The 27,059-nt window shown below is 35.7% G+C and overlaps 1 protein-coding gene across 1 annotated transcript in view; it reads left to right on the forward strand.

The window, feature by feature from the left end:
- LOC145692684 (uncharacterized) overlaps positions 1 to 27,059 on the forward strand; it is a 279,895-nt gene that overhangs the window by 19,797 nt on the left and 233,039 nt on the right. Inside the window, exons 7-11 of the mRNA XM_081768066.1 lie at positions 5,825 to 5,878; positions 8,453 to 8,506; positions 10,256 to 10,339; positions 11,581 to 11,661; positions 19,509 to 19,607. Of these exons, the coding sequence (XP_081624192.1) occupies positions 5,825 to 5,878; positions 8,453 to 8,506; positions 10,256 to 10,339; positions 11,581 to 11,661; positions 19,509 to 19,607 (372 nt within the window). The remainder of the gene's footprint in view (positions 1 to 5,824; positions 5,879 to 8,452; positions 8,507 to 10,255; positions 10,340 to 11,580; positions 11,662 to 19,508; positions 19,608 to 27,059) is intronic.

Raw genomic sequence — 27,059 nt, forward strand, 5'->3', positions numbered from 1 at the left:
TGTAGTCTTCCATCAGCGCAACCCCACGTACAGCTACGTCATTAATAACTTTAAGTGAACTAGCTATTGCCTTGCTTTTCTTGGAGAATTCGTTGTCTTTCCAGGCAGATTCAGGATTTTGAAAAACCTCATGGTATTACTGAATGCAAAATGTTGCAAGTCCTTTGTGGGAATGACATCAAAATCAATTTAGGCACGTTTCAATAGTTCATTATTGTCTTCATTTTTTAAAGCATCCAACATTTTTCTTTTAGTTTCCTGAGGAAAATCGTCATAAAAAAATAATAAAATAAAAAAAGACAAGTGCAACAAGCTTTTCTAATAGGTACCACAAGTGTCGGAGAAACTTTTTCATTATACACTTTGAAATTTCCTCACTGACACCTTTATATTTCTTTAAATTTCTCAAAAGTTGCAAATCATTTCTGGGGACAGTACAAGCAGATGGTGCTTGGAACCAGCTGTTAACGTAAACTTTCACAACAAATAAGCAAATGTTACGAATTCCTGTTTCTTCTTGTTTTGAAAATTTGAACTGATCTCTAAATAAGTATATCTTTAAAGTAAATAAGTAAATTGCCTTTGCCATCCATTGGGTTCGATGCACTTTCCCTGGAGCTCTAAACTGTACACCTCCTTCTGGAACTTCTCCAAGGAATATGATTGTGAACTCTAAAAGTTCTTTGTAATCTTTTCGTGGTTGAAACTCCTGAAGTTGCTTTCTTTAGGAAACTCAATGATATTTGATGCACTGTTGGTAACATTTTTATGAAGTAAACCGTCAGGTGTGGCGGGTTTGAAATTACTGTGGTCAATTAAGTTCCACAAACCCTTAAATCGCTTAAGCAGCAAGATGTCAGGCCCTGTTGAAGCTCTAATTGACTTACTAACAACTTTCCCAAGCCTAATTTCGAGAATATGATGTTGGCAAGCTAAATAAGATATTTCCTTTTTCATCGTTTCCTCTAGAAGGACACATGCTTCACTACATAACCCAGTATTTGCTGATGTTGTATCAAAACATATACATTTCACTTGATCTGTAACTCTCCAGGATTCCAATGTTTCATTTACAGCTAAGCTATTGCTTTCCCTTTTCCTGGTTGAAGTTTTGGAACAGCTCGTAAGTGCTCAATGGCGTTTCCTGAAACAATAATTGCTAATCTATCAACCGTTTCACTACCTGAAATATCTTCTAAGAATTTTCCGTCCTAGTGAACGGTCAAACGCACACTAGCTGAAAATTCACTTTTTAAATCTTGAGCTCTGTTTTCTCTGGTTTTGATTCTAAGACGGCAAATAGAAGATTAGTTCACATTATACTCTTAAGGGTAGGATCCCACACTTTTTAGTGTACTAGTCAAAACCACAACTGCTTTTCTGTTACTTAATTTTGCTATATTAAGTCTTGTAGCTATGTTATTGTATAAAATATTCTTTCTACCTCTTTTCTTTAGAGGTGGATCACAAGATGAAAACACTTTTTCATGTATCGAACTACTTCCACTTTCAGCTGAACTGTTTTCTTCACATACATCTGGAGAAATTGATGTTTTTTTTTTCGAAAAATAATCTTCTATTTTCTTCTTCACGCTCTTTTTTTTTTTTTTTTTCTCCAAACGTACTTTTCTCTGTCATGAATTTGCTTTTTGCTTTACAAATTTCATATCAACATTTCCCATTTTACCGGGTCGTCCTTTTTGTCTCTGAGCGATCAGAAAATCTTTATCTTCTATTTTCATTATATTGAGAGCATTAGAGTGGACAATATAAAAAAAATATTCCAGAGCCCTCTTCCAATCGTCTTCTTTCTTCAAACTTTCTGACCGCTTGGCTTTTTATTTCTTTTTCAGCTTTTGCCACTTCTTGAACAGATTTTCAATTTTATCAATCACATGTCTTTTTAATCTTGTAGGAATATTATCTTTTTCCCAAATCTGAATCATATCACTAGCAGCACAGTGAGCTGAGTCCTTTATATTTAATTCCTTTCTGTAATGAAAGAAAACAGTAAGAACTTCTTTTTAAGATGGGGGGCGCGGTGGCTCAGTGGTAGAGCGTTCACCTCTGGTGCTTGGGGTCCCGGGTTCGATCCCAGCCCCCGCCAAGTGAACTTTGTGGTGGACAAACACCGTGCTCGTGGGTTTTCTCGGGGTTCTCCCGTTTCCTCCCACTTTCTTCATTCCACCATTTCACTCATCTCTCATTATCACCGTCTCCTTTAGCCTAACCGGCATAACCGTGGGACGTAAAACTCAAAGATTTCATTTCATTTTTTTCTTTTTAAGATGGTAACTTTGTATCATTCAGTGATGTGGAGATTTGACCAACAAGCCAAATATTTGTAGATGTTCTCGTTGCAATGGTCTTCGTATTACTACTTGCCATTCTTAAATATCTCAAAGTCCAAACACCAAACAACATGAAATAATTCCAAACTCACTTAACAAAACAGTCAATGCACTTTTGTCCTAAAGTATACAAACTCTCTTGGACTGATAACTTATCTTTTGACTTTTTTTTTAAAGAACTGCTCTTCAAAGTACAGTAGCTAATAAGAAACTGAGCTCTCAAGTCAGGCCTTGTATAGCACTGCGAAGTGAAGCAAGTCTGGACATGAAACACTTCCGACATAGCACAAGTACGTCCACCGGATGTCTGAGACTGAGCCCGCAACGGACAACGGGAAATCCCGGGATTATCCGAATGTGCTCCCAGGACATCCACAGGATTTCCGCGGGAGATCCAGATGTCCGCTAATATCCCGGGATACGGGATATTCAACGGGACCACGAACGGATGTCTATTGGTTCCCCTCGGACCTCCTGTCCCATCTGGGACGTCCTGGGGACATCCTACATGGGAATCCTTCAGGACGTCCCATGCAGGACGTCCATGGAATGTCTTCTCATTGTCCCGATAATCCCGCGAACCGAATGGTATGATTGGGATCAAAATGGGACATCCTAGGGACGTAGTGTGCTATGTGAGCTGTCTCAACATGAACGCTGGTGTGACTATCCAATCATTCCCGACGTTATTAATCACTTCTTTGTAAAGCTGTGTTTATTGTTATTAACCTTTGTTTACAATATTGAAAATTTCCCATTGTTTAAAACAAGAATGGCAATGTTGAACTTTTGAAGGAAAATTTTCCTTGTGTCACAAGGAGCACAATAGTGCGTATACATCTTCATTGGTCTATGCCTCACTACCTCAGTGTTCTTGTATGGCTTTAATTTAAGCAGAATTACAGAGCAAAAGCATACTGAAACACAGAATTAAAAGTTACGTTCGAATTATTGCAGGCTGTAAAGTATTACAAAACTGAACGGGCCCACATGCATTTTGTACCCTGCGCCCTGGACTTATTTAAATAACAAAATATTCGTTAATAAGTGTTGTTTTGATGTTTACGTTATTCCTTTGCATCCCACCCCCGTAGGCATGCAACCTGTGCACTGTGTGCAGTCCATGGGTGACTGCTGATTGGTTGAGATCAAAGTAGAGGGCAATGTACTGTCCTATTTTAGTAATTTCATTGATAATCAATGTCAATTTCATATTTACCAGTGTAATTAACTTTAATAAAAATTTCGTTTTAAAAAAAACTCGATTATGTTGAAATTTCAAAACATGATAGCGACTACTAAAACATTTTTCAAAAATCTGAAAATTTTATGGAAGTCTTTTTCTAAATAGTAGATCAAAATAAGAGGATTGCCCCAGGTAAATTTTAAAAGCTAATTTTTAAGGACCACCCTAATATATATGTATATATACATAATGAATAACTTGATAGCATATAGTTAAAAACCTAACACATTATGTGATCTTTCGCTAAATACTTCATCAGACTCACATATACGGAGGAATAATTAGCAAGAAAATTAAAGTATTGAAAAGTACATACATGATTATCCTTACAGAAGACTTGCACCAACCACATACAAGTTCTACAGTGTATACGCAACTGAGATAACATGAAAAGTGTAGACAAATGAATAGGTTATTAAATAAATAATGAATGACGTTATTATTTCAGCCCCACCCTCCTACTGACGATGACAGCTTGCTGGATGAAAAGGAAAATTATTGCAAGATTTATTTTAAAATCCTTAGTGTTCATTTTAGTTCTATAAAATTATTCTATTATTTTATTACTAACTTTTCATAAGGATCAATATCGTTATTTTCAAAACATCTTTATACTCGAAGGTAATAATATAAGATCACAATATTTTCTTCCTCTTGTCAAGATACTTCAACGAAAATTTTGTATAGCATCGCATTATCATTTATTGCATATTATAATTTGCTTTCTTAATAATATTTTGTGGAATATCACCCTAAATGTTTGTTCTTCTCTTTGTCAAACCTAGCTGAAAATACCAAATTTTAAATTTGTAACCGTTTACAACGTTTATTACAGTAATAAAAAATGATGTTCGTAACTCCTTACTATATCTATGACAATAGCAAACACTACCCTAAATCTAAGTTGAAGGACAAATTCAATATATTTTGTTAAAATTTTATCATGTATCGTGAGATTCAAAAGAGGCCCTATCCAGGGGGTCTGGGGGGGCGTCCCCCTAAATTTTTGCTGGTCCCCCTAAAATTTTCACGGTAGGCTTGCAAATGAACTATAATATGGGTGGACAAACTTCATCCCCCCCCCCCTTACATTTTTGGGCTGGCTACGAGCCTGTTTCGAAATATTATTAATCTCAATAATGGGCAAATTAATGAGTGGTATATGTGAGTATTTTAATGTACGAGAGGGGTCCAAAAATAAGTTTCCTCTCTCGTTTTCCTCCCAGATAGGCGAACAGCAATGGTGAAAACAAGGCAGCGGTTACACGCGCAACACACCCAGATACAAGGGTGTCGTTCGCCTGCGATCCTGCAGATGGCGCCATCGCAGCGCCTGCGCAAAGCGGAGACGAGTCTCTTAGTCTGAGTCTGGTAGCTATGGAGAGAATGCGCGATTTGACGTCGTGATCAAAGAAGGAATTGCGATCGGTTGTCCGCTATGAATAGGTACACTCATGTCCAAAATGATTGTCTCATATTTATAACTAACTTCATTTAAGAATATAATTTGGTAATGATTTTGCAGAGCACTTTTAATACTGATACTATGTGTATAATAGGCAAATGTATATTTGTGGTAAATTTCATAGGAAAATAATTATAAATACGAAAATTAGAATGAGTAAAACAAAATGTTGCTAAATGGGCAAGAAAGTTTTATTTTCATTTTATTGTTTTTATTTACTGCTCTTTTGACATGAAATTTACCACATTCATGTCTTTGTCGATTATACACATACTAGCATTGTAAGAAATACCGGGCGAATTCGTTATCAAATTATATTCCTACAACAACATATTTATAGACATACGACAATAATTTTGGACATGAGTGTACGTGGCGTATCGGGAGAAGAAATCCATAACCATCTCGTAAAAATGTATGGGCCTGATGTGATGTCGAAACGAATGGTGCGAAGATGGTGTCACCAATTCAGTGAGAGGTGGCATCAAGTGCTGGACACACTGAGACCTGGAAGGACGTGTACGGCCAGATGAAAATGTCAGGATGGTGGTGGATGATATGACAGGCAAATTTATTTTCGGACTTCCCCTCGTAGAAAGTAGGATATATGTGTAAAGTTGTAATGTGTCTTCCTCAACATACATTGAATTTGCAGTGTACAAACAGAAGCAAACAAGATTCTGGACAATAGAAAGATCATCACTTAAAAAAAATCTAACTTTTCTTATATATTACTTATTACTTGTTCAACTTCCTTTCCAGCGGAAGAAAAACCAGAAGAATACACAGATGAAGAATACTTGGATTATGACATTGGTAAATTCAACTAGAATATTTCTTTGCCTTTTATAATTATCTACCTGAAATATGAAATTTTTAATGCATATGCCATTTCGTACCTTAACAAAAACCTCACTCAAATTATTATAAGGACAAGAATTATCCAGGAATAAACAAACATACATGTCTCACCTACGATGAATGCTTGGGTATAACTCAATAAAATAGTAGGAACTTGAGAACTGACGTAACTGATGTAAATATTTTCTAAGTAGTCACCATAATTCTACACAATCTGAGTGTTCACTAAGTAATAAATTGCCATATTACTCACGTTTAGTTTGTTACTAAAAAGGTGTTTGAAATGTTTCAGAATTCAGTGATCATTTTTGTGTAAATGTTGAGTGTCATGGATAGTCCTAAAAAACATCTTCATTCAAAGTACTGCGTAAAGACATTCGATTACACAAGGACTGGCGGTCAAGTAGAATAGCAACATTGCTATAAGATAGTTAAATGTAAAAGCAGAGAAAAAGAATGTTTAATTAGTGCCAGAGGTTTTCTTGTGCAAAGTAGGGATTGAAACAATGAAGACATAGAGAGGGTAGCAGTCAATGAACAAATAGATTTATAATGAAGTTCTGAATTTGATTGTAAAATATCATTAGAAATGGCCTATCCAGTTTGCCATAAAGATCAGACTGTGTCACACGTTAAACGTCACATTGCGTGCTAAATTGAGACTGGATATTCCAAATCCAGATGTGAGATATTTCAAGCACTTAACCTCCGCGTGGGGAGTCCGGGGTAATTTGAAGAAGATGCATATACTTTATCATTATTATTGATTTTACTCAAACAACTTGACTTTTGACAATGTTCTGTCTATATTTACGGTACGTGCTATACATAGTTTTTAAGCTCTTCATTATGTCTTTGTAATAAGCTTTTAATTAGCCATCTCCTTATTATAGTTTTTGAGATATGTGGACGAATTAAGTTTTTCCATTCACTTTAATGTTCATGTTTCGTGATTTTTTTTTACTATATTCCATCCAATTTGAATGTAGAATCTACATAGTTTGTTCTATATTTAACCTGAATTTCAGCTATCTGCTCCTTTTGGTTTCTAAGATAAGTGGAGGAATTATTTGTTTTTCATTGATTTTCCATTGACATTAGTGTTAATATTTCGTGCTTTTTGACTGTGTTCCATCCATTTTAGAATATAGAATCTACGAAGTTTCTTCTACATTCAAGCTGATTTTCAGCTATCTCGCTCATTTGGTTTTTGAGATAAGTGGAGGAAATATTTGTTTTTCATTGATTTTCCATTGACATTAGTGTTAATGTTTCGTGATTTTTGACTGTGTTCCATCCATTTTAGAATATAGAATCTACGAAGTTTCTTCTACATTCAAGCTGATTTTCAGCCATCTCGCTCATTTGGTTTTTGAGATAAGTGGAGGAAATATTTGTTTTTCATTGATTTTCCATTGACATTAGTGTTAATGTTTCGTGCTTTTTGACTGTGTTCCATCCATTTTAGAATATAGAATTTACGAAGTTTCTTCTACATTCAAGCTGATTTTCAGCCATCTCGCTCATTTGGTTTTTGAGATAAGTGGAGGAAATATTTGTTTTTCATTGATTTTCCATTGACATTGATGTTAATATTTCGCGCTTTTTGACTATGTTCTATCCATTTTAGAACAATCTGCTCTTAGAATATAGAATCTACGTATAGTCTCTTCTACATTTGACCTGAATTTTTGCCATCTCCTCCAAAGTTTGTTTACATCATTGCAACCGGATAAACCCTTGGCTAACTATTTGTTGAACATAACTACGTTTACGTAATGGAATTCAAAATGAACTAAACAGATCTGCAGCAGAAGAAATATTTAACGAAGTAATCCTTGAAATTTCCATTTTACGCTTTGTTGTAATATTACTTCACATAAAACAGGCGTAACTCCTTTGAACACTATTAAGGGTAGAAAAATTATTTCCATGATCCACTTATGTTACTGAAAATCGATCAGTAGCAGTATTGGCCGAGCATATGTAAAAATGAAATGTTATCTTTAACACCCTAAGATTAGGTCATTTCGGCTAAAGAAGAGGGATCATTAAGAAAGAATTCGTAGAATGCTAATGTATAAGGAAACGGGACATCCTCGAGAAAACCAATAAACATACGTCATGTTAAACCCATTCTAGTTATACCTTGTTTCAAAATATCGAAGAGTGTATTACTACTTATGAAATGTTTCCCAATCGGTAACAGTAAAACATGCTACCGATTTATTCCATTCATATTTTATTAATCTATTTAAAATCATAACAAATAAAAGTTTATCATTACTAATTATGACTTTATTTTTAAAGGAAATTAAATGAGTTATTAGATCTAAAAGACATTCTTACTTTGAAGCCAAGATGATAGTATCCCTTTTTATAACAATGTTTATTATTGTAGTATTTAAGATAAAAAATTAAAACTTATTCAGAGCATTTGTATAATATAAACTTTTCTTGTTCTTTAGTTTTAAGAGCTGTTTTTGAGGTAAAACATTTCAACAAAATTTATTTTTTTCTCTTTTTAAGCGAAAGTGTATCATCCTCATATAGCGACTGGTCCTCATTCTGTATCCGGAACAGGCAAGTATATTTTTAAATTTGAAATATTGTTTGTTATTGATAAAGAATAACTAATTTTAGTTTTAAAATTTACTTATCTATATTTATAATAGAATAAACCCTTTGATTTATGGTACATATGGATTCATTTGCTAAACACTCATCAACAGATTCTGAGAATGAATCTTTAAAGAAACTTCACATTTCCTACAAATAGTCTGCTTGAAGATTTTTCACGAGCTGAGAAATTTCACGAAATTTGGTCGCTAAACTTTGGATCTTTTTATTAGCCGAGTGTAAAAAGGATACAATCCTTCTAGCAACAAGTCCTTTCAATGACGGAACTAGAAGGGAAGCGGGCAAACGGGGCTTGTGCCTCGGGCGCCGGATTGGGGAGCGCAAAACTGAGCAAATATTTATTTTCACTATAAAGCAAGGAAAAGAGTTTTAGCAAACTAAAGATCAGTGATCGAAGTGAGAAGGTATGCGGTGGTATGCCATACCGCCTTTGGTTTTTCATTGATGAAGGCATACCGGCTCTGGTATTTCAGTGATCAAGATATACCGTCACTGGAGAGTAGATGCTACTTTTTATTTTTAAAATGAGATGTCTTCAAAGAAGTTCATCTAATTTATATTTTGATGTGCCATATTGAATTGTTTCTTTTGTATGTATATGTGTGTCTTCTTGTCTTAATTCATATAAATGTCGTATTTTGAGTATGAACGTACTTGGGCTTGTCTGCTGTGGGAGCGATTCTTCCGGGGGTTTGTAATACCCCTTAGTCGAGTGGGGGTTGCGGTAGCTTTTCCCGCAGGAAATTGTTAATATAAAAACTCGGTTTTTTGAGCATTTTCGTGTATAATTCTCTATAATACAACATAAGGAAATATTTCCTTTTTCAGAAAGTAATTGACGAAGGATCGAAGTCTATCCATGCCCCCTCCGTAACTAAAGACATGCTCTCTGATGGTTTTCAGTCATTATCTAAATAGCAATGCAATCTTTTAGGCAACATACCATCACTGTATTCCAATATTTAGATAGCCGGTATGTCGAGTTATTATTGTGATGAAACATACCACCTCTGCTTTTTTTTCACTTCGAACACTGCTAAAGATCATAAAAAGTTTCCTCAGAAACTCAACAGGACAACAACTCCTCACTAACCTTAGGACCATATCCATGGAGCAAAAGTTAGCTTCAAAGCTATCTTTTGAGGACATTGTAGAAACCTTTGCAGCCAAAAGAGCAAGCAGAGTTAAATTAAATTATAGTTCCACCTTTGTGTGTTTTCATTTAACTTACATCGATTTAAGAGATTTGCAAAATATCCGAGTATAATACTCGAGACAACAATTTGACTCTTTGTCATAATTAAATATTCTATTCTAAAGCAACAGACTGTTGATAATACTAATTAATTTGGTGTTTTATCTTGTACTAAACATTAAATTATGTACTGCAATTTTGAAATCAAGCTTTACCACTTGAAGAAAAATGAAATAAGAGAACTAAAGCGCGATGCCAATATCAGGTGTAGTCGGTTTTGGTTTTGTTAGTGTGTGTGTGGGGGGGGGGGGCACTATAGCGAGTCTCGCCCCGGACGACAAATAGCCTAGTTACGTCACTGAGTGCTTTCAGTATTATTATTATTATTATTATTATTATGAACCTGTACCCGACAATATGTTATTGAACTCAATTGCTTAAAGCGAGATTATTATATGCATGATTATTAATTAAATATGAATCTCTTTTCTTTTCAGTTGCTGCTCCTATTATAACAAAACGCTATCGTCAAGGATTGAACAAAGATCAAGTAATGGGTTTATCAGAACTTCTAACCAACAGTAAGGAAATATTTTTACTTGATATTATTTTGGTAAATTTTGTAAACAAATATTCTCGTGTACAACGTATACAACGTAAAACAAATACAACGTAAAACTAATCAGTTCGAGCCTATACGGGCAATTACAAAAATGATATATTTTTTTCCAAAACTTTCCGAGTTAACTTGGGAGATTAATATTGTGAGTGTTTTTAAAATCCGAGTTTACTCGGGCTAGTAAAGCAAGTACCCGTTCTATTCACCAGACTTGGCCCCAAGTTATTTTTACCTATTTCCAAATTTGAAGGAGCAACTGCGGGGATACACATTTGACAGTGATAACGATGTCATGTGTACAATAGAGGAGTATTTTGACAGTCTCGGCGAAACATTTTTTTTTTTTTGAAGAGTATGCGAATGTTGGAACATCGATTGGCCAAGTGTATTGAGTTCCAAGGAGACTACGTTGAGAAATAATAATAATAATAATAATAATAAAAAGAAAAAAAACAATGAGGATCTATCTCTTCTTTCTACTCTAGGCCGAAAACATATTTACCCTCACTCGTAGACTTATTTACAATATTGCACTTCTTCTATTGGTTGCTTGTAATTTTCTGTCACTGCAGATCCCACGCTTGAGAAGCGTGACTTGCAGACAGAATGTATATATGATAGTAAGAAGAAAATGTATATCGTGTGTTGAAAGGCTTTTAGCCTTATATCATCAATGATATCCTTAAGTGAGCATGGGATCTTAATCGCTATTAAAAAAAAAAAAAAAAAAAAAAAAAAAAAACTAATAGGTTTGATAGCGAACTTAAATAAATCAGGAGGGCCTCGGTGGCTCAGTGGTAGAACGTTCACTTCTGGTGCTTGGGGTCCTGAGTTCGATCCCAGCCCTTGCCAACTTTGTGGTAGACAAACACCGTGTGTATGGGTTTGCTCGGGGTTCTCCCATTTCCTCTCACTTTCTTCATTCTACCATTTCATTGATTTCTCATCATCACCGTTTCCTTTAGCCTAGCCGGCATAATCGTGGGACGTAAAACTCAAAGTTTTCATTTTCATTTTTTTGTAAATGAATCAGAACATTTTCTAACATTGTGAAAAATTTGACACCGATTCTTTACTTCAGCAGCATAAGTGTTAATCTTCTTATGTTAGCTAGAATGTTTTGTTAGAACTTGTTGAATATACTCATATTTGGAACAGGAAATGAAATATCTGTATGTTCCATCTTCATTTCTTGTATTTCAGCTGCTGAGCGTCAGGGAAGACCAGGTGATGGAACACAACAAATTGGACTAGTAAGCCCAGGAGAGGTCGGCATGGTGGGAGGTGAAAACGAGTTAAATTAAATTGTTTCACCATTTTGTTTTTATTAGTTTAAGGAAATTTAGCTTAAATTTACGTAGAATATCTCATTAATAGTTGAAATTTTTTTTGAAGGTTAAACATTAAGTTTTCATACATAACTAAGGACCCATGTGTAGTCTGATATGTAGTCGGGTACTTGTATCCGATAACTTGATGTGTGCAGGGGATTTCCTTACCGTGTTCAAGTACAAAAGGTTTTAAGTTTGAGACTTTTGATCATAAGATATAAGTCATATTACAGCCCCTCACAGAAACAGAGAGAGTAGATTATTGGGAATTATTATTATTTCTAAATACCATATAACTATTAATAAGTATTGGTATAAATAGTCAAATATTATGTTGAATTGCACTAAAGAAATAATTATAATAGTTCACCACATACTCATGTTTAACGAATAATTACTCTGACAGCGACATTCGCCGCCTTAAATCTGATAAAATTAGAGGGATTCTTTCGCAAAGTATTTTTTCTTGTAATTCTGCGTCAGTTAAGGCCTTCCTGTCTTAATGCAATAGACGTACATATTAAGGTTGCCTTCACACTAGGATTCTGTGAGCCGCTCGCATGAGTTGCAGTGCTAGCTTTACATTATCTTAAATGTACGCCTTCATATATACGCTTCGGTGCAAGTGAGATGAGACTCTGAGTTGCTATGAAGATTACCCTGCAGTAACTAGCTCGAGCGGGCTTCTTGCGGAGAAGCAAATAACATGCAGTCTTATGAGAGCCCTTCACAGGTGAGCGTGAACTCTGTTGGAATGGAGAAAAAATGTACAAATATTTAATGTTGAAAATTATCTCATTTTGGTGTTACCTCATGAAATGCACACGTTATATTGTTATGCAGTTCGTTAAACGAAGATATAGACATCCTGAAGTAACTGAAAAATTTTCTTTAATCTTCTCTCACTTTAGGAAACAGACTGTAAAAATAACATTCTTCCAGTCTTGATCAATATATAGGTTGAATTCATATTGTTCTACATCTTCATTTTCCTTTTTTCTGCCATTTATCTCCAAGATTAAAGCTGCAGCTTCTAGCATGGCTGCAATTTTGGTATCACGATTTTTTGAGCGGCTCAGAATTATTCAATGCCTTCTTACCACAGGTTCACATGAGCGGCTCATGCGAGCGGCTCACAAGATCCTAGTGTGAAGGCAGCCTAAGAGTACAAATGTTTCCTTTACAAATAATATATTTTGCACGAACTTTCACATACTGTCAGATAAGTTACTTTCAAACAATGTTGATTTTTATAATAAAAGTACTATAATGTTGAATACTGCTATTATTATACTAAGTAGTTACGAAAGAATTCTTTAATTCTCGGGCAGTAATCTGTAATCCTTTGTGCTTCAAAATCTTATGAGAGTAAGTGGACAGAAGACAATCGAATAACAAAATGCACGTCTTGTTTCCTTTCCATCACAGCAAGAATTATTAATTTTCATATGGATGCACTGGTTACTTTTAAACAACTATCAAATGAAGATTGATTGTATGAATTTGCTAACATTATTTTCGCTTTGAGACGGTTTCGAGGTCGAAGAAAGAAATTAAATTGCTGTATCTGCTTTTATAACGATGCCATAAGTTGTACAGCTTTCAAGAATCTTTTAAAAACAATTTATATTCTTGATTACAAAGTTTTAAAAGGAAGTATATGCAGTAAGTACCTAGCAAAGCCAATACCCTTCACTATAAGGTTATTGGTAGACAACTTTGGAACCAACGCTTACACGGAAAGGGGCGAGGGTAGAAAAAGAAATACAAATTTAGAACTGAGTTGGATACACTCCTGAGTACGGAAGGCGTACTAGGCTACCCAGCTCTGGAAACTTTACCCACAAACTATTCAAGGGTTTACTGACGCTAATAAACTGAGACTTAACTCGACATCCTGAAGAACAAAGAGGCAAACAAACATATATATCAAAACAGAAACTGAAACGAAGAAAAAAAAAACACAAATTGTCGGCATTGATTTTTGCCTAAGTCAGTTCTCAGGACTTCTGGTCCACGTCCTAATGTGTTTCTCTTAATACAATACAAACGGCACAAAAAACTCATCTTCGCTCAACATCAAAATTTACCAATTTAGTTTGTATTACTTGAAATCGTTAACTAAAGACAGATTTTGATATTTGTGTTAAACATTTAATGGTAGTTACACTAATGAATGAATTAAATTGAACTTTATTATTATCAGGTCATTAAGTAACTATTACAAAAACAAAACTCCTTCTTCAGTGTGTAGAAATTACCACTTAAAGGAAGATTATTATATTTTATTTATTTATTTATTTATTTATTTTATTTATTTATTTATTTTGTAAAATTTGAAAAACACTTTAGGGTCGTTGTACCCTTACTTCGAATAATATAGCTCTAATAGACATTTTCCAAACTGAACAAAATTCGGTGTATAATCTTTACACAAAACGCAAGGAAGATGCCATTTTGTGTCCCGAATTTTTTTTGAAACTGTCACAGATCTTTTATACGTAAGTGAAAGGAGACAGGAAACGTGCACATTGTTGTAGAGGGGACTTTAAAACACTTAGAATCTGTTTAGAATCTGTTTCTCAACACTGGTGTGTTGATGGTATGATGAAGATCCAAGGAACAGTTTGCTGAACTACCAATGTTGCCTTTTTCATTTAATACAAGACACCTTACCAACGTAAATCTCAAACAACTGGTTCGATTGGAAGTGTCACCATTTTAGATTTAAAACTACATGTTTACAACAACTTTCTTATCTTTCCAGTTTTTTGGAAATAACGGGATTAATCTATAGCCTTGGACTTTTAATACACCTCTGTTTCTCAGACTCACCAATAGCTTATCCACTCTACTTTCATACCTTGAGGAATGAGCCGCGTCTTATAGTTCACCCTGTTTATCTCCGAAACGGCGTGATATCAGAGATAGGGAAGACCATTCCTGAGCCTGAGAGACATATTGGTGTAGTGGAAACTGTGAAGATAGTTATCAGCCAAATTTAGGCGTAGTAAGGGAATAGGTGAAGTGACAACGACTTACAGACCAGTATTTAATTATTGTAAAGTTGAAGATGAAAAAAGTGCCTTGTCTAGTGTACATATTGTCATCTAGTGTGCATATTCTCCGAAACCCTGTATATATCTGCAGTATCACGTATATGTTCAAATAGACTTTTCTGTTGCTCGTCCTTAAAGAAATAAACTACTGAAGTTTGGACATATATTAATAATCTATCTTCTATATGTAATAATGAATATGCGTACTGCTCTTACATACAAATAATTTTACTGCATCTCTAATATGATGGCATAAAGTGTACCTTTCCTTTTCTATTATCGTTATTATTATATAAATATTTATTTATTTATTTATTGAACAAATTCCCAGGTACAAAATAATTTTGCCATTTTACACAGTTAAATGTTAACAAACAGGAAAAAAATGAGAAATAATAAAAATAACAAAAAACAATATCAACTACAAATAATAACAATATCAACAAATAACAACAAAATATCAACAACAATAATAACAACAGTGTCAACAAAGAGTGCAAAAGTAATATTATTTGGCCAATATACGTTTAATTACTCTCAAACACCAGGAAGCTCGAAAAGATATCCACCTCAGTTGTTAGATTGTTATAATAGTTCGGTATTCTGTAAAAAAAAAAAAAAAAAAAAAAAAAAAAAATAACTCTGTATAATTGCCAACCTAAGGCAAGCAAAATGGAATAAGCGGGTATTCCGTGTTATGTGGGAAGGGGCACACATAGGGAGGGTAATTCTTGAAGTAATATTTCCGATCTTAAGTTTCCATTAATTATTTTATGAAGAAATTTCAGATCAGAAGATATCTCTGAGAACTCTCGGGGTCTGGGAATTAAGATATCCCAACAGTTCCTCACTTCAAATGATATGCCCGTAGCCAAACTGTCTCTCTAAAACTTGTTCTGGAAGTATCTTAGGATTCTGAAACGTGTATTTTTGGATAGTGCACACAGTTCCTAAGTGGAGTCTTGACCCGGCTACCGTAGGTCCCATAGTTTTGGAGCTATGGACCTTTAAAATTCAGTTTTTCGTTTTCTGCAGTTTATAACTCCGAAAGGATGCATTTGTGCACCAAGGTTGATCTATACCTTTTGTCTTATCTTGATGTCAAGTATCACCTCCCAAACGTTGTCGTTGTTGTTTTGAAACACCCTGTATAAACTACTGGCAAGATCAAATTTGGAATATACGTCGGTGATTTGGAACAGTCTAACGCAAGTTCTTAATAGGATTGAAATAGTGCAAAAATATTTTTTTAAGATGATATGCTTTAACCCTTTATTTGGCATTGTTGCTTACAAGCAACATCGCATTCTATTGCATTATCCGCACGAATTATGACTTCAGTGATCATTTAATTGGTATTATTGTTTACATACTATATTCATATACATTATTTACGGGTGGCTTGTTTAGATATTTCTAATCTTCGCCTACAGGGGACAGTCAAATTTAGTATTGTAGAAGCTTTATCTCCTACCCTTCGCGAAAGTTCTTTTTTTTATTTTATTTGTGGTTTCTTGCTCTGTAGGAAGATATATCAACGAAATTAATGCTAATTACTGAAAATATTATGATGTTTGACCATAGTAGGGCAATGCTGCTCAGTAGCTACACATAAGAACTATTTTTTGGCAATGTTGCTTTGAAATAAACACCCTGTATTTTGTAACTAATGTACAAAAATACTTTAAAAATTACGAAATTATCATCAGGAAGACATGATTCAACCATAAAGGCAAACTAAATATTTTAATCGTAATGCTATCAATGCTTGCCAATTAAAGGGTTAAGTTGAGACTCGATTAGTACTATAATACGTCAGACTACTGGAGAACATATTTTAAATTGCAACCACTGGCGGACAGGAGAAAATTAATTAACTATAACTTGTAGAGGGAGCTTGCGTAACCGGTCCTGCCTACCTCTATCGTTCAACTGGCAACCGCCGTGTGTAGAGGTACCACACACACGTCGAGGTGCTTCACACCTCATACAGGATCCAATGGTACGTGTTAAGTCACCATTTGAGTTTGGAGTTGGCCCATGTCCTACAGGGTTTCCTCCCTTCCGCGGAATTAGAGCCGTTACCCAGGTATCTGGGATTGGTCATTTCCCGCTTCCGTTTGGCCCTCCTAGCAGGCAGGAATCCGACTCTCCCCTCCCGGTAGGATCGTCCAAGCAATACGGAACTATCTCTCTTTTGCATGTCGAGTTTCTACGAACACGCTGAGATACTCAGTAATTCTTCCCAGACCCAACAGCAAGTGCAGAAAAGATACTTGAAAATCACTGTAGTTCAGAACATATTTTACAAAATGTGAATCTAAAAGTTCTAACATATAGTACAAGAACTAAACTTTTGTTTCAACCCAGTAACAGGAAAAATATTTTAATATCACGACTTTTAACAAATTACAATAAGTACACTTCTAAATACGAGGTTTTATTTCAGAATTTAAAATGTATGTTAATAGGTACTTCACTGTAATTTTAAGTTGTTTTGGTTTCGTATTTTTCTATATTCTATTTCTATTTCTATTATTATTATTATTATTATTATTATTATTATTATTATTATTATTATTATTATTATTATTAGTAGTAGTAGTAGTAGTAGTAGTAGTAGTAGTAGTAGTAGTAGCAGTAGTAGTAGTAGTAGTAGTAGCAGTAGCAGTAGTAGTAGTAGTAGTAGTAATACGAGGAACAATCAGAAAGTAAGGTTACAAAGCTTGCAGAGAAACGTGTATATATATTATTTCATACAACCAATACAGCCAATACCAGACAGTGCACATTCCTCATCTGATTATCTTTCAAAATCGTCTCCATATTGGTTGAGGCACTTATCGAATCATGGAATGAGTTTGAAAATTCCCCTCCTGGTAAAAATCCTGACCTGGCGTGTTCAGCCGTGTTGTCATGAAATATTTCACTTCCTCATCTGAAGCGAAGCAACGGTCTCCTACGTGGTCCTTCAAGTGCGGGAACAGGTGAAAGTTACTTGGAGCGAGGTCCGGGCTGGAGGGAGGACCTCAATCAGTTCCTCCACGCGAGTTGTATTCAAATCTGTTGATACTGCAGAGTGTCTACTAAAATTCCACAATGAAATTTCGTGACTTTTTCGTGACCTTTTCTTTACCAAATCATAAAATTTCCTAACATTTTCAAGAGCAAATTTGGGTGCGAGTTAGGCCGAATTTTCATCCATGCGATACAAACGTACTTTACTTGCGATTTGATAGCGTCTAAAGCCGACCATAGACATTTTTGGTGTTGAATTTTGATGTTTTATAAAACAAAATTTTCCAATCCTACTTACATTTGCACAGTTACTAAAAATCGTGACCCAAAAGCTAAATTTCGTGACTTTTTCGTGACTTTCATGACCGTTTTCTGATTTCGTGACTTTTCCGTGACATTCGTGACTTTCGTGACCGATAGACACCCTGTACTGGGTCGGCCACTGTGCACCTCGTCGGTGACGTTTTCTCTACCAGCCACAAACTTTCGGCACCTTCTGCGACATCATGCTCACGAGAAATTACAGTCTCCCCGTAAACCCCTACCAGCTGCCGGTGAATTTCAGCCACGGTTACATGTTTCGTTCAGAAATCAAATAACTGACTGGACTCTTTCGCGAGACCAGTTTTCCAAACTAGTTGTCGATTGTGTTTACCTACACAGGGTGTCTACTGAGTTTCATTTTCAAAATTCCAGTATATTCCCAGTATATTCAGTATGACTATCAGCAAAATTCCTATACCCAATGCAATGACTTTTTAAAAGTTTTTTTTTTTTTTTTTTTTTTCGGAATAACCACACTCTTGATGATTTCAGGTTTGTAATTGTTTTACCATCAAAAGAATATTTTACTTTTAATAAATTTAGTTCGCCTTGATTTTTTGAAATACAATTATCTTTTAACATTTTTAAAGGCCTCCCAACTCCCCTTATAGCCCTCCACTCCACCTATTGCTTTAAATGTCTAATTACAAAATGTATACAACTCTTGCTTTGGCAAAATTTTCAATCTCAATGGGGTACAATATCGTTTCTAAGACTATTAAAACAATTACAAATATATATATATATATTGTTGACAAATTACCAGTTTCAAGATTTTTCCAGTATGTGGATGAAAATTCCAGTATATTTCCAGTATTTCCAGTATCAGTAAGCACCGTAGGTGCCAGGTAGCTGAAACTCTGCACAGTTGCTAAATTCATATATTGAAATTACGACACATCCCTCATTCCTCTATAAAAGCGACACTCCAGAAATATCTTAGTATACCTTAGTATCCGATAGTACTCCAGGCACCTTAGTATCTGATCCTTCCTCGTAATAATAATAATAATAATAATAATAATAATAATAATAATAATAATAATAATAATAATAATAATAATAATAATAATAATAATAATAATAATAATAACCTATTTAACTAGAACAGTATTTCTAGTTTTGTCTGACAGTTTGTTTCCAGCTAAATTTCATAGGAAAATAAATGAAACTAAAACTCAATAACTAAATAAGGTAAATGAATGAAAAGAAAACAGGAAATAGAATTTTAAATCTATTTTGTACTATTTTCTATTTTTCCCACTATCCAAACGCACCGGCTTTCTTCGAATAAAAAAAAAGGAGAAAATAAAAATATATATTTATATGTTTAATTCATCTCAAATAAAAACATTTTAATAAAAAGATGATAAATTGTACTAATTCTATGATCTTGTAGGTCCTGGTGGTGCTGTAGGGCTAATTCAATCTTCAGCAGGCATCTCAAGTGGAAGTAATATTCCAGGAATTATGCAACAAGTGGGAGGCGGTGATTCAGGTAATGACAGAGAATAAAATAACTTGCAACGCACATTTCATAAACAATAAAGATTTTTTTTTTTTACATTCAGCTTGTTTCGCAGCTGAAAGTATAAGAAAATAATGAATTATGTTAATATATACATGTTGTATTACAGAGTTTTACCTTCCTTGAAACTAAATAATAGGATTAGTAATAACAACATACATGTATAGAGCAAACTACGAAGGATGATCGGAAAGTAATGTTACAAAGACTGCAGTGAAACGTGAAACGTATATATATTATTTCATACAACAAATACAGACAACAGATGGTACAGCGGGGGACACTTCTAAATGGTACAGGCATATGGAGATTTACGGCTAAGGTGTACCATTTAGAAGTGGTATGGCATACATTTTGACATAGTCTCCATATTGTTAGCTTCTATTTTAAGCATAGTCTCCACATCCTATAACAATATCGGTTGAAGCACTTGTCGCATCGTCGTATGAATTTGATAATTTCCTCTTGGTAAAAATCCTGTCGTTACGTGTCACGAAGTGTTTCACCTTCTCGTCGGCAGAATATTATGCACAAAGTGACGAATGCTTCCGAACGACATTCCCAATTTTGCCATCGGATGCCGTAACGTGAGCCTCTTGTTATCCTCAATGAGCCCCTCCACGCGAGATGTGTTCAAATCTGTTGATGCCGTGCTGGGTTGGCTACTGCTTCACTTGTCAGTGACATTTCCTCTACTAGCCGCAAACTTTCGACAACATTCTGCGACATGCTCACGAGACATGTTGATGCTAGTGGTCTACTAATCCACGCTTAATTGCATGCATGGAGAGCATGTCCGCGACCGTTCGGTCTATTTGATGGACGGGTACCGCGAGAATGTAACGCACCCCGCCCGTGGTTGCTCGTGCTTGGACTTAAGTCCTCGTGCACAAGTGCACCGCCAAGATTTGTTCCTTAATCTTGACACCTAAGTGTGTAACCCCCATTCTCTGAGGGAGTGGGATACGCCCACTGCGCGGCCAGACCGAAGTCCTGAGTGCTTGCCAGTTAACCTATTGGTGGAGGCGGTCCTGCTAGCGAGTCAGGCCCTATCATATTCTGCAGGCATGGTGCCCGAGCGTTATAAGGCGAGCTCACCTCCCGCACATGTTCACTGTTACCCAGGTTCCTGGGATTAGTTCCCATTTGCTACCGAATCCCACGGTATGATCACAGCCCGGCAGAGTCCAACCCAATCCGGGAAGCCCAGACAATGCCCGAGGGGGCTTGCGTCCCGGCCCTGCCTACCTCTATCGTTCAACTGGCAACCGCCGTGTGTAGAGGTACCACACACACGTCGAGGTGCTTCACACCTCATACAGGATCCAATGGTACGTGTTAAGTCACCATTTGAGTTTGGAGCTGGTCCATGTCTTACAGGGTTTCCTCCCTTCCGCGGAATTAGAGCCGTTACCCAGGTATCTGGGATTGGTCCTTTCCCGTTTCCGTTTGTTCCTCCTAGCAGGCAGGAATCCGACTCTCCCCTCCCGCTAGGATCGTCCAACCAATACAGGACTACCTCTCTTTTACGTGTTGAGGAACCACGTACACGCTGAGATACTCAGTATCTCTTCCCAGATCCAACAGCACGTGTAAGTCGCCATTTGGGAGAAGGGCCGTGGCCACTGCTCTCCCCCGGTACAATCTCTTCGTAAACCTGTACCAGCTGCCGATGAATTTCAGGCGCGGCCGCAGAAACCGAATAACTCAGTGAACTTCTTCGCGGGACCAGTTTTCCAAACGTCTCGCCAATTATGTTTACTTACAACAAGCGCCGTAGGTGATGAGTGGCTAAAACTCTGCACAGTTGCCAACTCCATGTTATAAAATTACCTCACACACCTCATTCCTCTATAGCAGACGAAACTCCAGAAATATCGGCCTTGCAACCTTAGTTTTTGATTCTCTCTCGCTATTACGAGTAAATAATGAAACCAATATGAGAGTACATTGAAAGACACAATATAAGCGCTTTCGCTGAATACTTCATTATAAAGGGAGAGAAATAAGTGAAAAAGAAAGAATAACAATTAGAAGTCAAAAATTAGCTCTAAAGCGTTCAGGAGGACTTTATATTGCAGTTCAGTCACGTAGTAGCGTGCCTCCTTTAAAGTAAAGAGAATTTATTGGTAGAAAATCAAGCTAATGAATGGTCGGTAAGAGTATTGGAGAGAGGTATATAGTATAGACAATAGGCAATAATAGACTGCAATAGTATGGCCATCCAAGGAGAGGAACAAAGAAGTATATAGTCAGAAAACTGATGGCAATGGAAGTGGATGGAAAGAGAGATAGAAGGGAACCAAGAAAAAATGGATTGTTAAGAATGGCTTTAAGAAAATTCTTTTAGTTTAACGTCCCACGATTATGCCTTTTACCCTAACGGAGACGATGATTAAAATAAGTGAATGATGGTGGAAGAATTGGTGGAATGAGAAAATGGGAGGAAATGAGAGTACCCCGAGAAAACCCACGGACACGATGTTATCCTTCACAAACTTACTTGGTCGGGGACCGAACTAGGGACCACGCACCAGAGGTAAACGCTCTACCACTCAGCCACCATGTCCCCCTATGGCTTCAAGAAGAAATATCTAAGAGGGAAGATTTACAGAACAGGATTTTCTGAACATTTATAAGACATCGACCCCACATAAGTGGAAAAAGACGGAGACAAAGAAGAATAGAATGTATTGAAAAATACATAAAATATAGCATAAGTTAATGACCTTAGTAAAAGGAACTTCCTCGTGGTTAAGCGGTTAGCGTTTCCGTCTTTAGCGTGAGAGACCCGACTTCGAGTTCCACTATGAACTCATGTGATTCGTATCCCACGTTAAGCTGTAGGTCCACCTCTAGAACACTCGATATATATTATCTTTCCTTAATTTTTATTTTGTTTTTTTTTTTAATTTTTGCTTTTTTCTGCCTTCTAAATATAATAATAATAATAATAATAATAATAATAATAATAATAATAATAATAATAATAATAACAATAATAATAATAATAATAATAATAATAATAATAATAATAATAATAATAATAATAATAATAATTATTATTATTATTATTATTATTATTATTATTATTATTATTATTATTATTATTATTATTATTATTATTATTATTATTATTATTATTATTATTATTATTATTATTATTTATGGTTTAATATTCCACACCTATGTCTTTTAACCAAAAGTGGAGGGATGATCATATACCCTTCTACAAAAGAACAAATTTCGCCAAACATCAGAAATATCTCATTTCGTGGATTTTATTAGAGTCATAATTCTGTTTTAATGAAATAGAATGCCAATTCAACCTACTTTGCCATAAGAAAAGGGTTGTCAAAATATTTCATAGAGCCTACTGGCCGAGAGTTGTTTCGCAGAAACATAAGTATATGGAATAGCAAATACAACCTTTAACGTATCTTGCGTCGATTTCTTAACTATATATAAAACTACATCTACTGACATAAAATAATAGGTACTTCTGGTTGACGTGAAAAGTTGAAATTTAGCATAATTGTAGCCTTCCGGGACTAATCCACAGAAAAATTGACAAAAGTGAATATTTTTAATTTTTAGGGAGTCTAAAGGGGGGATGAAGAAATTACGCATATTATTTAAATGATCCTTTTTGGAATTATAATGTCATATTTTAGGTATTTGCGATTGGAATAAAAACTTGAAATTCATTATACTTGTACGTTTTCGTTTGCGTTAACTAAGTAAATCACTACAAATAAAGATTTTTCAACTTTAGAGTAGTTTTATGGGGAACTCAAAATATTCCTAAAGGTATTTATATGGGACACCTTTTACACATTAAAATTATTGGGCACTTCCTGTAGGGCTACAATGATTAAATTTGATATGATTGTAGCTTTTCGGAATAACCTACAGGAAAGTTGCCAAAAGTTAATATTTGTAATTTTTAGAGAGTCTAAAGGAGCGGTGAAGAAATTCCTCATATTATTCAATGGACCTTTTTTAAACATATAATCTCATATTTTAGGTACTTGGAATAAAAAAGTAAAATTTGGTATGCTTGTACTTCATATGTGATCCTAATATTTCCGTTCCTTTATACTCTTTATACTGGAAGCATTGTCTGAAGAAACAGGCCTCTGAAGGGGAAAAAGAATAATATGTGCATTTTTTCTTCAGAAGCCCTTTCCCTTAGATGATGATTCCAGTTAAAGAGAGGGAACATATTAAATAGAGGAGAAATATTAAATAAATCAAAGCAAGATATGTTAAAACTGTTATTTTCTATATTACTTAGGTATATATGATTGTGTAAACAAAATAGCGATACTAATATATTAAGTGTATGGGCAGGTGTGTTATAAAAGTAAATAATTGGAGCGAAGGTCCTCTGGACTCGACTTGGGTGTTCGCTTGTCCGGATACTCCTTCGCGATACCTGAATCGTACTTAAACCAAATTTGACATGGTGATTTGAGAACAAGCGCTGAGTGTTGTAAAGGGTTACGTGCCCTACTCGGAAATATCATTGAGGAATAATAACCGAAAAAAACGGGATGCCCATAGACGACATTGGAAAAGCATTTCGCACGCGAATTCTCATTGTAAACAATGGAAACTAGAATTTTCAGCATTAGAAATAGGGCGAAACCCTATTCGTTTAGTTCTGCAAACCCAATTTTGCAAAGCCATTATACTTTTCGTCAATATGCCAAATTCAACTATTTGCATGTAGTGTTCGTTCACGAAAACAATTAATGTACTAAAAAAAAAATCTATGAATAATTAATAAAGGTAATTCGCTTCGCTCCAAATTTGAAACTATTATATATCTATTAACGAAAAAAATTGATGGAATGAGGATGTAGGAAATTGAACCCCAAGAAAACCCACAGATAAATGTCTGCTACAACTCATATTATTTGAGATCGAACAAAATATCCCTTGTACAAGCAGTGAGCTTTATCATTGAGCTATTCTATCCTTAACTTATGCTTTTAGTTATACAAGAAATCAAACAAAGAACTCTCGAAGCAGAAAGCGTAGCTAAAGAAAATAGAGGTTTCAGAAAATAGAGAAAACACAATGCCTTACACTAAAAATAATTTTCGACTCAAGCCTCCCCATTTCTCCGCTTTACAATATCTACATTGTCCCTCAAACACTTCTTTGAACTCATCTTTGATTTTACTTGCTAAGTTGTCAGCTACAGTTGCGTCATCTGTTCCTATCGAAGCAATATTACTACTAAACTGTTCTTTCCAACAAGGCCAAAGTATATTGATCCATGAACGTCCCACAATTGGTTGGTTTAGTTTAGCATCCAGTACATATAATGGTAACTGCCACTTACTACTTTTCCACTGCACTTCTACCATTATTTTACCTTTAGTGTCTAACGGTCTACCATCGGCATTGCATAATTTAATGGTATCCGATACTACTTGTTTGTTGGGGAAATGTTCGTTGCATGCATCTCTACTGATTACTGACACTGCGGCACCTGTATCTAGCTCAAAAAACACTGTCTTACCGTCACATTTTAGCGGTATGTTACATAAGTCCTTGCGTTTACCGTCTGGTACGTCCATTGCCAATAATTCAACGATCTTATCTAAGTTTTCGTCCTGCATTACTGACATTTCTGGGGTGCGGGGAGACAAGTGTGTTTTCTTCAAACAGGAAATAGAGTATTTGGGACATCATATTAGTCCAGAAGGAATTAAACCAATGGAAGATAAGGTGGAAGCGATCATGAAATGTCCCGAACCGACGAATGTAACGCAACTGAAGGCCTTCCTAGGTATGCTTTCATTTTACCATAGACAACTACCTGGCTTAGCGTCAAAAATTCCGTCGTTGTATGCGTTACTAAGAAAAGGAGCCATATGGTGTTGGGATGAACGACATGCACAAGAATTTACACAAGCGAAAGAACTCCTGAAGAAGGCGGAAATACTACACCCATTTGATGAGAAGGAAGAGGTGGTACTCGTTACGGATGCATCACAGGATGGAATCGGCGCTATGCTGTGTAACAAAGAGAATAACAAGTTGAAGACGGTAGCGTGTACTTCAGCAACATTGAGCAATGCAGAACGTAACTATGCCCAGTTCGAAAGAGAAGCATTAGCGATAATACACGGAGTAAAGAAATTTCATAAATATTTGTTCGGTAGACGTTTTACAATTATTACAGATTCTATGCCAGTCAAGATCATATTCGGAGAAAAGGCTATTCCAGACGCAGCTTCACCAAGACTCCAACGATGGATGCTGTTCTTGTCTTCGTACGACTTCAAAATCCTTTATAGTAAGCAAGTGGAAGTAGCAGATTTCCTATCCAGACTACCGATTAATGAGGCACCAGTGGATGTAAAAATAGACGAAAAAGAGTTCATAAGCCAAATAATGTTGGCACCATTAACGCTCCAAGAAGTCATGGAGGCATCGGAAGAAGACCGACTATTATGTCAGGTGCGAGAATGGATAATAAAAGGCTGGCCCAGGAAGTTGAAGGAAGACCATAATACTACAGAGTTAAGAACATTCTTTAACAACAAGCAAAGACTTTCAGTTGTGAACAAATGTGTGATTATGGAAGGCAAAATTGTACTCCCACATAAGCTAAGAAAGAAATATCTGGAACAGCTACACAGGAATCACCTAGGTGCTTGGAGAATGCTGGCTGTAGCTAAGGAAGCAGTTTGGTGGCCAGGTTTAGACCGTGATATCAAAAAAATGAGCGAATTTTGTGAAACGTGTAATAGCATGCATAGGAATAACTCGAAAAATCAATATAGTAGTTGGAAAGCAGAAGCACAACCGATGGGAAGAGTGCATGTAGATCACTTTGATTGTGTGGGATCTAAATTTTTGCTGTTAGTGGACAGTTATTCAAAATGGATCCAAGTGTGGAATGTAAATTCTACGACAGCATCTGAAACTAAACAAAAGTTAGACGAGTTTTTTCAAATTTTCGGGTATCCAAAGACTTTAGTATCAGATAACGGACCTCCTTTCACATCATTTGAGTTCACGACATACCTAAAGGAAAGAGACATCAAGGCAGTGCTAACTCCACCATACAACCCAGAAAGCAATGGAATCGCTGAAAAAGCCGTGCAGACAGTAAAGCAGCTTTTAAGAAAACAGTTTTTAGACAATAAATATACCTGGAACCGTAGATTAGGAGAGCATAAGCTGAAAGAAATATTATACATGCTTCGATTCACACCGAGTAAGGCAACAGGGAAACCACCAGCGGAATTGATGTTAAATTTTCAACCACGCACAATGTTTAATGTTGTACAGAAGGGAGTGTTTGAACGCGGCAAGGAAGACAGGAAAGAAGTGGAGCAACAAGCAAAGAATGAAGTGGTCTGGGTGAAGAACTATCGCGATCGTTTTCCTAAGTTTATC

The sequence above is a fragment of the Thermobia domestica genome, chromosome 8, assembly GCF_964235325.1.
Source record: "Thermobia domestica chromosome 8, izTheDome1.hap1.1, whole genome shotgun sequence".
Lineage (NCBI taxonomy): Eukaryota > Metazoa > Arthropoda > Insecta > Zygentoma > Lepismatidae > Thermobia > Thermobia domestica.